The sequence below is a fragment of the Pygocentrus nattereri genome, chromosome 20 (assembly GCF_015220715.1).
Source record: "Pygocentrus nattereri isolate fPygNat1 chromosome 20, fPygNat1.pri, whole genome shotgun sequence".
NCBI lineage: Eukaryota > Metazoa > Chordata > Actinopteri > Characiformes > Serrasalmidae > Pygocentrus > Pygocentrus nattereri.
In genome coordinates this window covers 6,623,848-6,642,080 of record NC_051230.1, presented here as the reverse complement: position 1 = coordinate 6,642,080, position 18,233 = coordinate 6,623,848, and the positions used below count along the sequence as shown (strand labels likewise).

General features: G+C 43.1%; 1 protein-coding gene across 1 annotated transcript; it reads left to right on the top strand.

The window, feature by feature from the left end:
* Nucleotides 1-3,829: 3,829 nt before the first annotated feature.
* On the top strand, nt 3,830-7,721 carry xbp1 (X-box binding protein 1). The gene is given in 6 exon segments (XM_017711184.2): nt 3,830-4,174; nt 5,244-5,340; nt 5,442-5,558; nt 5,943-6,020; nt 6,023-6,106; nt 6,683-7,721. Coding segments are annotated over 6 exon segments (1,182 nt in total). The 5' UTR covers nt 3,830-3,962; the 3' UTR covers nt 7,277-7,721.
* Nucleotides 7,722-18,233: the final 10,512 nt, after the last annotated feature.

Sequence of the window (18,233 nt, the reverse complement as noted above, 5' to 3'; positions counted from 1 at the left end):
GCAAGGAAGAATGGGCAAAAATTTCAGTCTCTCGATGTGCAAGACTGACAGAGACGTACCCCAAGCCACTTGCAGCTGTAATCACAGCAAAAGGTGGCGCTACAAAGTATTAAAGCAAGGGGGCTGAATAATATTGCACGCCCCACTTTTCAGTTTTTTATTTCTAAAAAAAGTTTAAAATATCCAACAAATTTCGTTCCACTTCACGATTGTGTCCCACTTGTTGTTGACTCTTCACAAAAAATGTCAATTTCATATCTTTATGTTTGAAGCCTGAAATGTGGCAAAAGGTTGAAAAGTTCAAGGGGGCTGAATACTTTTGCAACCCACTGTAAAATGTTGTTTTCCTGCTATTTTTAGAGCAAGGATCCCTTTTTGGCATCTTTCCTCTTAAGAGAGAAAACCATCATTTGACCTGATTCAATAAGCCTGCCCAAAAGAGAAGAACCCAGCTGCAGTAATGTTCATTCACATTTTACGATGTTGATTGCGGGGCTGAAGGACGGTCGGGTAAACAGGCTTCTGCTTATCGCAGGCTGACTCAGACGAGTCCAGGTGACAGACGACTCGTCAGCCAGCCTGTGAAACCTATTCACCACCTTTCACATGCTAATTACACTCTGCTGGGCTACACTGTCATTCCATTGACACCCTTAACAGCTATTATTATGGTTTTGGGCCATAACTGAATTTATATAACACTTAAAATGTGTATGAAGCTTAAGGCAGGATACACCCTGGACAGGTCGCCAGTCCATCGCAGGGCATGGACCATCGTATATATTATAGAATTCATTATATTTATTGATATCTGGGCTGGCCTTAATGTCAAATACAGTGTTTGGGCCATAAAGTAACATGAGTATTAACACAGGAAAAATAGAAATAATTAACAATGAATTAATGATGTGTCATTAAAATGCTTTACTAGTCAACTAAAGTAAAAAATAATGCACTCAGCACTTCTAAGAATGGATGCTTTAACAAAAAAAGCTTCCCAGACGCTGTTGATCGTCTTTTTAACTGTCACAGGATCATGACTAAGTGCTTAACAATAGCAGGCTATTCATGTCAATGACCACATCAGTCCTGATTAAGTATCACTATTACAGATGATCACCATTAAACACCAGGAGATATGGGTTGATGGTTCACTTCAGTTCAAAGGCTGTCACTTAGTAAGGGTTCTTCTGTAATCAAGACCGAAAATTTTAAAGGCTTAATAAACACATCTATGGTGCTAGGTAGCATTCTAGACTCATTCGGACAGCCAGCGAAAAAACGTTTTAAACAGCCACCATAAATTATTCACCGTAGTCCTTCAAATTTTACTTCCACCTTCAAGATACATCATCTGGGGGTGGGGTAAGGGGGATTTCTCGTCTTTAAACTAGTAAATCTTGCTTTCTAATTGATGATTTTGTTAGACTAATACAATTGACTGAAATGGCTGATACCCAGAGAGCAGACAGCTTTGGGCCGATTCTGTTTTTCCTATGCAACTGTTGGTGGTCTACTCTGCAGATGTTAGGCATGTGGGCCAGAACAGGGCCAGACGCTGGACAGCTTCATACAGTTGGTTCTGGCGTGAAGGTTGTGGACCAACAGTGTAGTTGGGCCGGATTTAAGCCACATCAATTAGTTCTGCTCATGAAATACTCACCCCGAAGCACTTGTAGTCTTTCAACCTTCACTTCCATCTTTAAGACACATCATCAGACTAGTAAATCTTGCTTTTACGGATTACTGCATCACCAGTGTAAGAGATAAACAGGCATAGCTAAAGTCGTCGTTTTGGCTGGAGTGTCTCTAACACAGAATTTAAAACCAGTGAACCAACCAAGCAATGTGTAGAATTCTCCAGGGCTTGGTTTTCTGAAAGCATCTTTGCACAAACACAGTTCTTAAATGGTAACGTGAACATAACACTGAACACTCTGTCAGTTAAGATTTTAATACTAAGATGAATTGGGGTAAATGGGCCCAGCTTAGCTCGATGCGGTTCATCATTCTGACACAGAGAACGGTGTCTGATACTAACAGTGTAGTTTTCATTAGAACCATTTTGCACTTAACTCTACCCACATGCTAACAAGATTCTACCTTGTGGGTTGACTGATGCAATGCTGTGAAATGGGTGACCACTAGGCCTACATGCGCTTACAGACACTGTCTGCTACAAAACAGGACACTCCAATTCATGTTTCATCCATTCGAACATCCGTCTACCTCCTCCTGATACTAATTTGAGGGTTCCATTTGTCATGGAAACGTTGTTTGATTGATGCAATTCTGCGAAATAAGTGACCACTTCGTCCACTTCAGCACTTCATCACAGAAAATGCCGCCTGGTACCAAAAAGATAAAGTCTACTCCACATGTAAAACATTTAAACCCATTTACCCTCATCCTTCCCCTTTCATATGCTGTACAGAAACTAGATTCCATTTCTAGATGATGATTTTGTTAGACTGATACACTTCACTGAAATAGTTGACCACTGTACCCAGACAGCAAATAGTTTTGGGCCGATTCTGGCTGTCCTGTGAGATAGTTGGTTGACTACTGGGCACATCTTGTGCATGTGCGCCAGAACAGGGCCAGATGCTGCACAGCTTCATACAGTTATGCACTGTGTATATATATATTTGTTGGCCAAATCTGGCATGAATGTTGCGGAGCAGCAGTGTAGTCGGGCCAGATTTGGGCTACATCAATTAGTTCTACTCACTTTATAGTGTGTGGGCCAGATTTGGGCTGAGGATCCGGCCACATACTGGGCCAGAACAAAGCCAAGGATGTAACACTGAACACAAATTATGCTATCTGACAAATTATGCTAACTGGGCACCCACTTCAGCACACAACGTATAACACTCAAAACACTGTCTGGTATTAAGCAGTGTGCTCCAATCAATTTACTCCATTTTAACATCCATCTACCTCCTCCTAATGCTGATTAGAGGTTTCCATTTGTAATGGACATGTCGTTGGACTGCAGTTCTGTGAAATAAGTGAGTGCTTCGTCCACTTCAGCACTTTATCACAGAAAAAGTGTCTGGAGCAAAAAAAAACTACAGTCTACTCCACTCTACTAACTCACTTGCCCTCATTCTTCCCTCTCCAAATACTGTATAGATGCTAGTTTCCATCTGAAATCTGCTAAGTGGTGTTTTTTGTTGTTGGACTGATGCAATTCACTGAAATGAGTGACCACTTTGTCCACCTCAGCACACGACATTAACACAGAAAACCATGCCTGGTGCAGTTCATTCCATAATTAATGCATTTTGCCATTCATTAACCTCACACAAACCGTACAGCCAAAACTTGCATATACACTCACCAGCCACTTTATTAGGTTCTTTTATGTTCAATTGCTTGTTAACCCAAATAGCTGATCAGCCAATCACACGCAACTCAATGCAACTCACTGCATTCAGGCATGTAGAGGTGGTCAAGACAACTTGCTGAAGAGCAGACCGAGCATCAGAACGGGGAAGAAAGGGGATTTAAGGGACTTTGAACGTGGCGTGGTTATTGGAAGGTTATTGGTGGTTATTGTTGAAAGTGTGCCACGAAGAATTAAGGCAGTTCTGAAGGCAAAAGGGGGTCCAACCTCGTACTAGCAAGGTACCTAATAAAGTGGCCGGTGAGCTTGGGGCTTGTTGTTTTGGTTCAGGGACCGTTTGAGAGGAAAGCAAATGGAGGTGTGTAAATTGCATCAGCCTCCAAACCCATTCGGCACCACCCACCCATGACGCACACGCCCCACGGGCCAATCAGACCGCACCACGATAGTAGAAATAGAAAGCAGCTCTTCCGCCCGCTCAGAGTTTCTGTGGAGCGGGGAGGGGAGAAATAATCTCGGGATAAAATCGTTATTTCATTATTTTTTTACTTTTCTTTACCCCCAATTAATTCAAAGGGATCTCCACGAAGCCCTCTGAAGTGAATACAATATGGTTGTAGTTACAGCAGGGGCCGGGGGCGCCCATAAAGTCCTCCTCATCTCTGGGAAGCAGAGCTCCGGGGGCTTGGGGCGGTCGGTGTCCGTCGTCCTGCCGTCCTCGGCTCACCAATCCTCGGATTCGGACTCCAGCGCCACCGCCCCTCCTTTGCGGAAAAGACAGAGGCTCACACATCTGAGTCCTGAGGAAAAGGCACTTCGAAGGTGAGCGTCCTAATACCAGATGTAGTCGTTTTACGTTGCCGGCTTTGCCTGTTCACTCGAAGGATTTTCGTGGCGGAGTTTCTAAGAGGAACCTGTCATTTTTTTTATTTTTCGAATTTCCGGTCCACCTTAAATGGCGCGGCAGTTCTATTCTGGCGAGACGCCAGAGCCGGAACGTTACAGTGGCATCGTTCGTTTTTAAGGTGGAACGGAGAAACTTCCCAAGTCGCTGCCTAATAGGAAAGCCAACTTAAGCTTCTTGCGTTTAGGCTGTAGGGCGGAGTCCCCGGTGACTCCCCTGGAAATGCAGTGCCCTGTTTGCGTATAAAAGCGCTTATTTTACATGTAAAGGGTACTAGATGGGACTCGGGCGTCCGTTTGAGGTCCTGCTTGAAGCTGTAGGCTTTAATCTCTTTGGCGTCGGTGTAAATGCTGATTTTTGACCTTCAGCCAGATTCAGCCGAGCTCCTCCCTCCCGTTCACTCAGTCGCTCAGGTCAGGTTCTGCCTTCGTGGCAGTAACATGGCTGCAGGATTGTGCAATTGCAAATAATCAAGAGAGACTTTCACTGAGCAAAGGCCCATTTAAGCATGAAATGGTCCAGTATAGAACTCCTGGTTCTGAATAGAGCCATTGCATTTACTAAACCTTGGAAAACCATCTTTTTTTAATAGTATGTAGAAAGCTGTGCACCCAGTTGGTCAGTTATTCCCACCTTATTTGCATATAGTAAATTAGGGGTGGCAGAAATGGTATCTTAATACTTGGAAGGCATTTTTGCTGTATGCATTTCACTTTACCTGCTGGTAAACTCAGTACAGGGTTTTTATTTGGTCAGTTTAACACTGTACTACAGTAAATCCAGTTACAAGGGAGTTATGCATTAGTTTAGTTGTCCACAATACGGCAAACACCCTTTTATAATAACCTGCCATCATATTGCCTCACTCTGCAATAAACTATGCCTGATCAAATACGCTGTGGATTGAGTTTCTGAGAGAACCTGATTAATGATATTGATGCACATACTTTGAATAGGTGGTGTGATGAATGTTTTCTCTTTTTGTAGGAAACTAAAGAACAGAGTTGCTGCACAGACAGCAAGAGACAGAAAAAAGGCCAGAATGGGAGAGTTGGAGCAGCAAGTGATTGAGCTGGAGCAAGAGGTAAATGAGAACGGGTCTCAGATGGGTGGACGTCAGTGTTTTTCTTCTCGTTTTCCATGGATTTCCTCGAGCTTTTGACCAATGTGATCGTTCCCCCACAGAACCAGAAACTTCACATGGAGAACAAGATGCTGAGGGAGAGGACGAGCAATTTGCTCGGGGAGAACGAGGAGCTCAGGCAGAGACTGGGGTTGGACACCCTTAATACGAAAGAGAAGGTAAAGAGGATTTAGAGTTGAGGTGGGATGGGGAGTTGGCTGGGTGGATGAAATGAGACTAATCTGGCTTATATATAAGCAAATGTTGACGCATGCAAGAAACCAGGGCAACGTGAATGCCGTTCAGTTGTATGAATCACTAGAGTGACGGTAATTAATAAGGGATAAGGGATGCTACTTTTTTGGCTTGGAGTCAGTGACGAATCTAATAGAATGCAACACTCAAATGAGATGGGAAGATAAGGATAACATTAAATGATTAACTGGTCTCAAATCATACACCACCATCCAAAACTGATCAGCAGCTTGTGCCAAATGTAGTTTTGCTTTGTGTGCAACCAGTCGTTAAATGTGAATGTTGTTTTCATCCATTTACCCCTCTAGGTCCAGGTTGAGTCCGGGGTGAGCGATTTGGTTTTGGTGGCCGGGTCTTCTGAGTCTGCAGAACTCAGGCTATGTGTGCCTCCGCAGCAGGTGCAGGCCCAGCTGTCATCAAGTCCGAAGAATTCACCACTGATACTCACGCTCCTGGCCATGCAGACAATGAGGTAAAGGGGTTCACGGTGCTTAAGGCACGCTCTTTAAGATGAAGGTTCCTAATTGGTTCTTGGTTTGGATGACCCTGGGGAAAGCATCGTTATTGGTGTAAAACCTGAACATTGTCAAAGTTCTGGCTTTTTAATAAGCGATAATTAAACTTACTGAAGTCTTCCCAAAGGGACCAAATATGCATCAAGCACACTTATTCTTCTCAATAAAGAACCATGAAGGTGTTGGCTCAGATGAGACCATATTGTAATTGGATGGGAAAATCTCCCCCCACCTTCTGGGACTAAACATAGAATACCAGTCTGAGGAGTTTTTAACGTTACTGGCAATTAACTGTCAGATACCAATCTTTTCTCATTGAGCTGGTTTGGTAACTTTCTGGGAAGTGTCTCATACAGAGTCATCAAAGAACATGGCTAATGCGTCAGTCATGTCAAATGTCCAAACGTGGCTCATCACTTGTGACCTAAATTTTCCTTGTTTTTCCTGCCGTTTCCTATGAAGTTACCAACTGAGAGAAGCTTTTCTAACAATATCTTTGACACCAAGTTTTCTTTCATTTCTTTATCCAACAGTCTGATCTCTTGCTTGGCATTCTGGACATCCTTGACCCAGAGCTTTTCTTCAAGGGTGGTCTCCCAGAAGTATCAGAGCCAGAGCAACAGCATCTTCTGGTGGGTGCAGCCGGAGAGCCGCTACCTGCCTCCACACCTGGAGCTCTGGGGACCCCACCAGTTAAGCTGGAGGCCCTTAATGAACTGATTCAGTTTGACCACATCTACACCAAGCCTGTTGAGGTGGAGCATGAGGAGAGCGTTGAGGAAATGAAGATGGAAGAGATCCCGGAAGAAAGCGTGGCCTTCTCGACATCCGACGAAGAGGAGATCGAAGTGGAGGTGGAGACGATGTCCGTCAAGGACGAGCCAGAGGAGGTGGTCATCCCTGTGACCGATAGCCACACGATTGGGGTTGACGACTTCCTGTCAACATCTCCTTCCTTCGACGGCTACGAGAAGGCCACGTATTTGACAGCCGATGCATACAGTGACTCTGGATATGAAAGGTCCCCCTCCCCTTTCAGTGACATGTCATCGTCCCCGTTGTGCTCCGATGGGTCCTGGGACGACATGTTCGCCAATGAACTCTTTCCACAGCTTATTAGTGTCTAAAACCAGTTATATCGGTTGTAAATGACTTAAAATCTGCAATTTTCATTATAGTGTAATACATGACTACCCTATGCTTCAAGCTCATGTACAAACAGCACAGTATGCATTTTTTTTTTCTTTTTTTCATATTCAGACCAAAGTGATTGCTGTTTTTGAGTCAGATGTGGTGGTCCTGTTGGGATTTAGTCCCTGAAAGACGATGGACGTTGGATGGAAGTGAACCCAATTCACCTGATTCACATTCAGTATTTATGTTGGGGGAGGGAATGGGGAGAATTGTTTTTAAAAAGGAAAAAAAAAACAGATCTATTTATTTGTGTACCTTCAGTCCAGAGTCTCCTGTATTGTTATCTGTCTGCTTAAGACGATGCTATTGTAAAATGTGTAATTTTATTAGCGCTCTCCTCCTAGAATCATCTACTGCATTAAAAAATTGTGCATCACAGCTTCTTTTGGCTCTTTTTATGACTCCAAGCTCAGGAACTTTAACTGTATTCTGATCCTTTTTTTTCATGTGTCCACCAACCCCCCTGTCCACCCCAAAGTACACATTCTAGGTAACGATAAATACAAATATCCTGAACAGTATATAGGCCAGTGTTCATGGCTGTGGGCAGTAGGACAGAGTGGCCACCACAGAAGCTGACAAAAGCGAGGAGTTGCTGAATCATTCAACTTGGTTGCCTACATTTGCTGAAACATGGGCATGGATTCTTAATTGAAGATGGTTTTAAGATGGACGAGGAACCTTTTGTAAAGTCAAGTGTAACTAAAATTGTTTAACATTTATAACATGTTAGCATTACTTACCAAGCCGTATGTGATAGTGTTTGATATTATGACTTGCTAGAATGCACATCCAATGTGACCATCAGATCAACTCAAGAACAGCATAGAGAGCTTCATGGAATGGGTTTCCATGGCCGAGCAGCTGCATCCAAGACTTACATCAAGTGCATTCGAATGGCGCCGCCACTGGACTCTAGAGCAGTGGAGACGTGTGACAATTTCATGCTCCCAACTTTGTGGGAACAGTTCGGGGACGGCCTATTCCTGTTCCAACATGACTACAAACCAGTGCACAAAGCAGGTCCATAAAGACATGATCAAGTTTGGTGTTGAAGAACTTGACTGGCCTGCACAGAGTCCTGACCTCAACCTGATAGAACACCTTTGGGATGAATTAGAGCGGAGACTGAGAGCCAGGCCGTCTCGTCCAACATCAGTGTCTGACCTTACAGATGTGCTTCTGGACAAATGCCTTCCCAGAAGAGTCGAAGCTGTTATAGCTGCAAAGGGTGGCCATCATATTATCATCATATTAAACCCTATGGATTAAGAATAGGACATCACTCAAGTTCATATGCGTGTGAAGGCAGACGAGCGAACACTTTTGGACATCTGCCATGAGATGTTTATGGTATGGCAACATTATGTAGCAGAGTCCAAGTAAAGCGTTGCCATAAATTTTAGGCAAGATTATTAATGTAGCACCTTTCGTACAGTAATAGTATCTTAAAGTCTACTCTGTACATGGTATATAGATGAAACTGTGTTGTTAAACACAGCCTGAAGCTTTGGACCATAGTTCTTGGGAATGTGTCAAAATAGCAGGTCAAATAAAGCCTTTGAGACTTTGCCACATGCCTTTAGGAGTCGAATAAGAAGAGATAAGATAAAAGCTCGAACCCTCTGTAACATTCACAGCACATGACCAGGCTGCGATGATGAAACGTACCGTCGTGCAGTGTTATGAATCTCTGAAAGTGTGTTATATAACAGCTCAGGAGCACTGGGGCCTTGCTGAACAGAGGATTTCTGCTCCAGCCTGAAGTGGGTCAGCCCCTGTGGTTTCTTTCAGGAATTGGGAGGACAGTATAGCGTTACACCCATTTAACCTCAGGGAGATTTAATCAGCATGTGTTGCAGATGAGGGTGGAGAACCGTGGGTCAAAAGCGCTGAACAGAATAAACATCAGGTTCACTCTCTAATTAAACTTGAAACGCTGTCTATATGAAGCTACTGTCTGGTTAATGTTTCCATTCAAATCAGTGTGGTGCACTAAAATGGGTTAAAGGGTTTTATTTGGAGTGACGCCATAGAACGGGGTGGGGAACTCCTGTCCTGTTGGACTGGATTCCTGCATAGTTTGTTGAGCTTTCTGGTTAAGTACATCTGATTCAGCTCAATTACCAGCTGCTCATTTCAATACCATTTTTAATATGCCCTCGTCTACTTGACCACACCTTGTCCCCACCATCTTAAAGACTTTGTCGTCTCAAGTAAAGCCGTTGAAGGACCAGCAGAACGAGTGAGCTTGCACCAACTCCCGCAGCTGCGTTCGCCTAGACATCATTGCGGCCCAACACATGTCCGAACCTGGAAATAATGGCGGCCAGAGCTATTTAAGTCATAGCAGTGTAAAATCCGTAATACTTCAAAACTATGGGCTCCGTTTTAACATGCCCTCGTCCACTTTGACTCGGATATGCGACAGTTGTGGCCACTTGCGGTAGAAGCTGGGGAAGGGGACCACCATGAGGAGCGTATTATTCATACACAACACAGGCTGCAGGTTAGCCTCAGTGACCATACAAGCTTTACAATGCAATGTTTTTATTTGAATGTAACACACAATTACAATTACAAATGAACAATTTGGCAATAATTGCTTGCTGCCTGGCTGTGAACTTTGTAGAGCCATTGCGCAACGCCTTCTTATTATTGCTGGCTGTGTAGATAAGTTAACTGGCAGAGCGATAAAGTCGTATCAGCAGTCATGTGTAGTGTAGTTTGGTAGTTTGCAGCCAAAAGCGCAGCAAATCAGATATTATGGTTTTGAAATATTGAGCATTTTAAATGGCTTATAAACCAATTTGCCTGCTATTAATATTCGGTTTTCTGGGCAAGTTCTGCTGCTGAACCCGACCCTTCACTTGTTCCCTCGGCCCTCTGAAGACTCTACCTATCAGCCGTTAAGATGCCGTCAGGGATTCCACCGAGGGGAACTGTCGAGGCATAGCGGATTATGGCTTGTTAAACTGGGTATTGAAACAGGCAGGCAGACATTTCATTTGCTGTATTCACCCTAATTTTAAGGCAGCAAACATCATCTGTTTTACATGACTGCTGATATGACTTTCAAATCAATTCAAGTTTATTTGTATGGCGCTTTTTACAATGATGTTGTCACAAAGCAGCTTTACAGAAGTTTGAAAACATAGTTACTACATCTATCCCCCAGTGAGCAGGCCAGAGGCGACGGTGGCAAGGAAAAACTCCATCAGACTGGAGGAAGAAACCAAGACTCACAAGGGGAGACCCGTCCTCCTCTGGTCAACCAGTGTTTACAATTTAATAAGCTAAACACCAAATAGAAGGATCTCTGTTTGAAGACTGGATGTGTAAAACTTTAGAAACTGCACTGGTAGAGGCCGTCTGTGACTGAGGCAGCCTGTGACTGAGGCGGTCTGTGACTGAGGCAGCCTGTGACTGAGGCGGTCTGTGACTGAGGCAGCCTGTGACTTGAGTCTTTATGAAAAGTGGGAGTGAGCTGAAACAGTCCCGTCCTCTCAATGCTGGTACATCTGGATGGCACAGTGATGTAATTGAATTGTTGCAGTTGGCACAAATGAACAGGAGAGCTGGTTGGTGATGATGAGGAGGAGGACACTTACACAAATGGTTTAACGGCCCTCCACACGAGGTAGAGGTTCTATAAGTTACAGCTTCCCCTAGAACTACAACCGTTTCAGAGCCTTTGTTTATAACAGTCTGGGAGGTCATACAGCCTCATTTCCACCACTCTTTCTCTGTAACTCGACATTGCGGTATATTTAGTCATGCTGAGAACTTCCTGTGAGAGGAGCTGAGGTTTGGAGTTTTATACGCATGTTTCATGCTGATGGCGCTCAGGAAGACAAACGACTGATGTGGTTTCTTTCATCAGCAGATAATACAGCTTAAGAATCGTTCTTCCACAATGTCAAAACATGCACGATATCATAATTGTGTTACTTTTCATGAAATAAAAACAAACAAAAAATAAAAATTCATGAGTTTAAAAAAAGGGCAAAGAGTTTGTTAGCATGAAACAACTATTTGCTAAACCTTTGGATATATTCATCTTCATCACAGTTAAAATTACTCTTAAAAGCACGTTTTAAAAGTTTTCTGGCCCAAAATCTGATGAGAGAATTTTTTACTGTTTTTTTTGGACAACATTGATAATTAGGGGATAATTATGAAAATAATGGAATTGCATTCCATATCGCCTTTCGCCCCATGACAGCTGGGATAGGCTCCGGCACCCCCTGCGACCCAGAAGGAGAAGCAGCTTAGGAGGAGGAGGAGGAGGAGAATGCTGTATATCAGTTTGTTACAATTTTGGATATAAAAAATCTTTAAAAGTAATATCAGCCAATGTATGATCAGGTATAACACCAGCTGGCCTATTATGAGTTTAGAAACGAAACCCTTTATATGAAGATTAAGTGGTTCCCCTTCTGTTATTTCATCTGAGGCCTGACTCGAAAGGAAACAAAACTTCAGCAGGATGCATAAACATCGCTGAAATCCCAGCCGCACTTTCGGCTGAGGGACTTTCTGTTTGCGCTCCGGCTCCCTGCTGATGCAGGACTGTTCCGGGTGGTGAAGTCCAGGCTTAAATTAGAGCGCAATCCTTGCTGTTAATACTGACCTATCATCGCATCCAGTGTGAGTGGTATACAGCCTGCAGTAAAGGCTGCTATAGCTGATGCACAGCTAACAGTGGGTGTCAGGTTTCTGATCTCAGCTGAGCTATAAACCCAGCAGCTGACAGATGGGGGGAAAACCCTCAAACCGACAGGACAGACTGACAACCCTAAAGTGAACAGAGATGCACTGCATTGCTGAAAATGACAGTAACCATGCTGAAGTGTGTATTAAGTCTGTGCTTTTGTCCGTTTTATATAGACAACAGTGTGTTGTACACTGCCAAAAACCATATAAGCAAGATAAGATAAGATAATCCTTTATTAGTCCCACAGAAATTCACAGATTTTTTTTTCTTTTTATTAAAATTGAGACAATCTTTGCTTCAAAAGTGCTGACTAATAGAATGGGATGCTCTGGGGCAGCTGCACATGAACATAAGGTCTCCGTGTTCAGTGCCAAGTGTTAGAGGGGTATAAAGCCCCCCAGCACTGGGCTGTGGAGTAGTGGAACTGTGTTTTCTGGAGTGATGGAGCTCCACCCAGTACCTTTGGTATGCGCTGATCCAGAACTAATCATCCAACATCAATACCTGATCATACTAATCTTCTTGTAGATGAATGCAATCAAATCCTGACTGCAATGTTCCAACATCTAGTGTAAAAAAAGTCTTCCCAGAACAGTAGAGGCATAAACTCACTATCTATATGCTTTGAATTGAGAAGAAATCCTGGGTGAGTAAGTGTCTGCATGAATAAGACTTAATAAGACCCAATTAGAATCTGTCTAGGTCTAATTAGAAGCAAAGAGATCAGGAGGCAGGAAGCTGGAATTTTCTCTTAACTAGCTAAAACTTGGCTTGTTCAGGATTTTGGATCTCTCTTGGACCAATCAGAGTGAGCTTCTGGCCAGTCAGGGACTGACAAGAGGTTTTCTTCCATGGCTTTTCAAACACATGAAGAATATTGTTACTGTCGGAATGAATCCTCTCCATTTTTATCGTTTTTAAAAATTATTTTAGGTGATATTTATGTTGTGTCAAAATGTCATGACAACAGGGGCAGTCGTGGGCTGGAGGTTAGGGAACTGACCCTGTGACGGGAAGGTTGCCGGTTCAATCCCCAGCGCTGACAGTACATGACTGAGGTGTCCTTGAGCAAGACACCTAACCCCCAACTGCTCCCCGGGCGCCGTGGATAGGGCTGCCCACCGCTCCAGGCAAGTGTGCTCACTGCCCCCTAGTGTGTGTGCTCACTAGTGTGTATGTGGTGTTTCACTTCACAGATGGGTTAAATGCGGAGGTGAAATTTCCCCGTTGTGCGACTAATAAGAATCACTTACTTAAAAAAAATAGAAATGTTCCAGAATGACTTTGAAACAAGATTTTATTCTTTTACTTACGTTGGAAATAAAAAGCCTTCAAGGTTTTATTTCGACAGCATTAATATGGCTTCTTCAGCTGGGGAAGCAAATGATGCTGCAAGAACAGAAAACATTTATTACCGCAATAAGCACTAATACAGCAGCAGTAAAGACATGTTATTAACCATTATGACTTTATCTTTCTACATATTTACATAGATTTCTTCTTTCTTTTTGTCAAAAGACGTTTCTTGTTCGTCATTAAGGTCACGCTGTGAGAGGACCAGCCCCAGAGTGTGAATTCCAAAACCAACTTAACAGAGAAAGTTCTTAACTGCCGTTTGTGAAGACTAAACTTAGTCAGGAACTCTGTCTATGCAGACTTTTGTGGGACAGACTCATTTGCCAAAGCACTGGGCAGGGGCGGATGCATATGAGTAAGTAGTTTGCGGTGTACTTTTGTGGTGTTTTCTGTGTTGGGCTGTGAGCCAACAAGTTGTTTCCCTTGTACATTTCAGACGAGTCCTGTGCAGTTTTAAATAAACAAATGAGGCACGCACTCCACCCCCTCCACACTCATGACTCTCTTCCTTACGTCCTCGCCGAGGTTCGTCGCCGCTGGGTGTCCGGGCATCGCCTTCCTGCCGGCTCTCACGGCCGTCATCGTCGGGGCCTGGGAGGCCGGGCGCATGCCCCAACAAACAAACAAATAAATAAAATACCAGATATTTGTATCTGTTTAGACTCCGATTTTTTCAGACAGCTGTACTGCTTGATCCAATTGAATTAACATTTACAATTAACATGCTGCCAGACTCTCAGACGAATGAAATGCTGAGCAGGCCCAGCTGCCCTCAATTTTAGGTCAGGACTAAAAGGTCTGGGTGACTTTGGAAGAGGTTTCATTTTTGCGATACAGATCGCAGGTGCTTCAGTCACAAAGACTGCCCAGTGTTTAAATAGGAGCAGTATTTAAAGTGACATCTGCATTCCTGTCAATGGGAAACTGTGGCTGAAAGCACACATTCAGTGACCGTCCTACTCGCACATTAGTGCGAAACAAAAAAACAGAAGAGCAGCTGTTCCTCAGGTGACTGAGCATGTCAAGGCAGTGCAGTGTTTTAGGGAGAGTGGTCCATCCCCACCTACATAGAGAGGAATATTCTAGCACATAAACCCCTCATTACACAGACGAATGACCATGTCAGAGGTCAGTGGTATAAAAACCGTGAACACAGCTCGACTAAGACGTGGAAAACAGTGATATGGACAGGTGAGTCATATTGTCCACAAGTGGAGGAGTGCATCTGCAGCACGCACCAAATGAACACTTGACCCCTACAGCAAGGAAGCCTGGTGTCTCTTATGCTGTTTGTAGGGGTGGGGTGGGGTGGGGGTGGGGGGGGGGGGCATTTTGCTTGCATGGTTTTTAGGTCCACCTGTCTCCTTATGAGTAAAGATCAACACTGACTGCTTATCTTTATACTACAATTCATTATTTCTGTCTAGATGTGTGTCCCCTCATTATCGGGGGGTCACTGAATAGTTTGATGTGTCTGAAAATTATGTCAATCATACGTATGTCAGAAGAAAACTTTGTATCTCCATTTTTGACCTTTTCAGTTTTTGACATAATTTGGAAATGCCGGTTGTCCTTTACATGGCCTGTAAATTTCATGATGAATGGATCAAACAAGACGGCCCAAAATGACTTGGAAAAAAGTCTGGTTCCATTGACTTACATTAATAGTAGAGAATGTTTTTTCTTTCTCCTGTAAAGTTACCATTTTGGCGATGCGAGGAAGATCACCATGTGTCAACCTAATTGAACATCTAATGGGAGATTTTGGACCAGCTTGTTAAACTGTGCTTCCAGTACCATCATCAACACGCCAACGTTTGATGATGGCAATGGAACACCAAAGGCATATTTCTGGTAGGAAGGTGTTCCATCCCTCCAGCTCAGTCACAGAAATGTGTGGAGTCTGTCAAGTAGCACTGAAGCATTAACGGCTCTACTAAGACACGTCCTCTGGTTGCAGTAAGATTTGGTTTTGTTCTGCATTCTGGTATGTAGATTGAAGAGTATTCATATTATACGATTATTGCCGTTAGCTTTCCATACTTTATATCCTCCTTGCTCCAGTGCAAAACTAACTAAGCAAACTTTGTACACTACTTCTCGTTTGTCAACTAGGATGAGGGGGACATCGTGGCAGACTTTAGCTATGAGGACCCACCCATATCCTTCCCCGTGAGGTGAAATATCAGTTTAGTGTGGCAGCAAAAACAAGACCAAATCTTACTGCAATCAGAGGAAGTCAAACCTCAGAATTCAGCATAATCTCACAATCTTCACCTTTCCTGTTAGCGTCAGAAAGTTTGTGCTGAGAATATGTTTCTAAGGGTCAATACTTGAGGCCAGCATTATGAGGGGAACTTTACACAAACCGCACACTGAATAAAAAACACACTTTTTAGTTTAAAGTCTAAAAGTTTGGAAGCAAAATTTACTTGGTAAAATAATGTTTTGTCAATAAATACATAGCAATAATGTATTTATTAACATAATTACAGGGTTTGATGGAAAGTCTGGAGCAACAGTGTACGACTAAGGAGCCAAAAATGGGTTTGCAGTGCAACGCCAGTAAATATTTGGATGGATGGATGGATGGATGGATGAATAGTTGGATGGATATATAATTCCACTGCACAGTGCAGTTAGGAAATAAAGGGAAATAAAACAGTTTATCATCTACTAGAAGTCCAAATGGTAGCAAAGTGCAAAGGTAATAAAAGTGAACATGTAAACACTGATATACGTACACTGAATACGCTATATGGCCAAAAGTATGCAGACACCCCTCCTAATTATTGAGCTCCAGTGTTTTAACCTCACCATTTGCCAAAAAGTCAAATCTATCACATAGTCTTGCAATCTCTGTAGACGAACACTGGAAGTAGTATGGGCTGTACTGAAGAGCCCAATGCCTGTCTTGGGTTGCCACTTTTGCCAGCTTGTGAATTTCGTGCCCTGCTAGATCTGCCCCAGCCAACTGTAAGTGCTACTATTGTGAAATGAAGTGTCTAGGAGCAACAACAGCTTTAAGGTCCCACAAAAACTTACTGCTGAAGTGAGTAATGTGTAAAATCTCCTGTTGCATCAATCAGTACAGAGCTCTAAACTGCCTTTAGAAACATCAGCACACGAACTGTGCATTGGGACGTTCATGAAATGGGATTCCAAGGCTGAGGAGCTGCACACATGCCTAAGGTCATTATTCACAGTGTCACGCATTGGCTGGAGTGGTGTAAAACTGGACTCTGGAGCACTGGAATTGTGTTCTCTGGAGTCATGAACCAAGCCAGGAATGCATAGTACCAGCAGTAAAGTTTGGGGGGTCTGGGGCTGTTTTTCCTGACCTCTGTGCCTGACCTCAAATGCTTTTCTGACTGAATGGGTGCAGACTTCCCCCAACACAGTCCAAAATCTTGTGCAAAGCCTTCCCAGAAGGATGGAGGCAGTTAGAGTCGCAAAAATGGCCAACTCCATATTTATACTCATGGTTTTTCAAGCTCAACCGGACATAAGGGTCGGGTATCTTTGCACACATGTACAGTAATTGTAAAAATACTGTGGGTATAAACACAATGAGTGTGAATTAACAAGTCTGATAAGGAGGCTGGATTTTAGCTCAGTAATCAGATTTCTCAGGGCATGTGAACTCTTACTCTGATTTCTTTCAGATTTCTCAGTCTGCGCAGGGGCGAAATAGATAGTGGTACAGAAAATAAGTGATCAGCGTTGCAGCTACACCTTTGAAGCGACGCTAAGACCAAATGCATGCTTGACAAAATGAAAGATTTAAATATTTTTTAGCTTCTCTTCATATTTTCAGGTAAAGTGGCGTAAAGTGAGTTTTGCATTACGTTTACATAACGTCTTCTTCTGTGAGATTACTGGATGGTTACAAAGCAGAAATCCGATTATTGTTTTAGAGTTCTCCCCTTATCTGATTACCCAAGTGCATGTAAAGGCATTGAATGGATTACTGCCAAAATCAGATTTTCTGCAGTTATCGTATTATTAAGCACATGTAAACAGACTCAATAACACATTTATTTGTTTATGTAATTATCGATTCACTCATTTATTTATTTACTTATTTAGTTAAGCCAGATGTGAATAAACATGTTGTGTGGTGCTGGTTGTTGACATGACAGCCCAATATTTTTGAAACTTAAAAAAAATTCACTGCTTGTTTTGGTACTTTTAGCCTCTACTTTATGCTTGTGTTTCATTATAGTTACCGTAGCATTAAGTGCCATAGATTATCACCATCATTCCTTTTAACTTTAGAGAAAAGAAGTTATTTGTTTTTTTCAAACACCTGCAGGAAGCGCTTAGGCAGAAGTTTCGTCTTCATTAGAAGTTTCAGAGTGAGAGGTTTCACACACAGTCAGTGGCGAAAGGGCGAGTAAGAGACTGAATTTGAAGAGAAAGAAGGACTAGAAACCACAAACCCGGTGTTTTGTGTGTCCTTACAAACACAGGCCTCGCAGTGAGTGAGCTTGTTTTCCACTCAGCGGCCGACCTCTTTAATATGTCTGACGTATTCGGGTCAGTTCGTGAATGATTCAGAGTGGACAGCGAGAGTCAGCGGCCTACACCTCCTACACGGACTGGGTGAAGAGTGGAAACACATCGCTGAACTTACAGCACATATCTCTGTTCACAGCCCATTGACGGAGAAAACATGTGTGATGGAGAAGGTGGCGTGCAAAAGTTTTGGCACCCCGGGTCTTGTTGAAAATGAGTAACATGTCGTCTACCCAGAACACACTTCTGCACATTTTAATGCACAGTTACTGAGTATGTGCTGAATTTCATATGTTGGG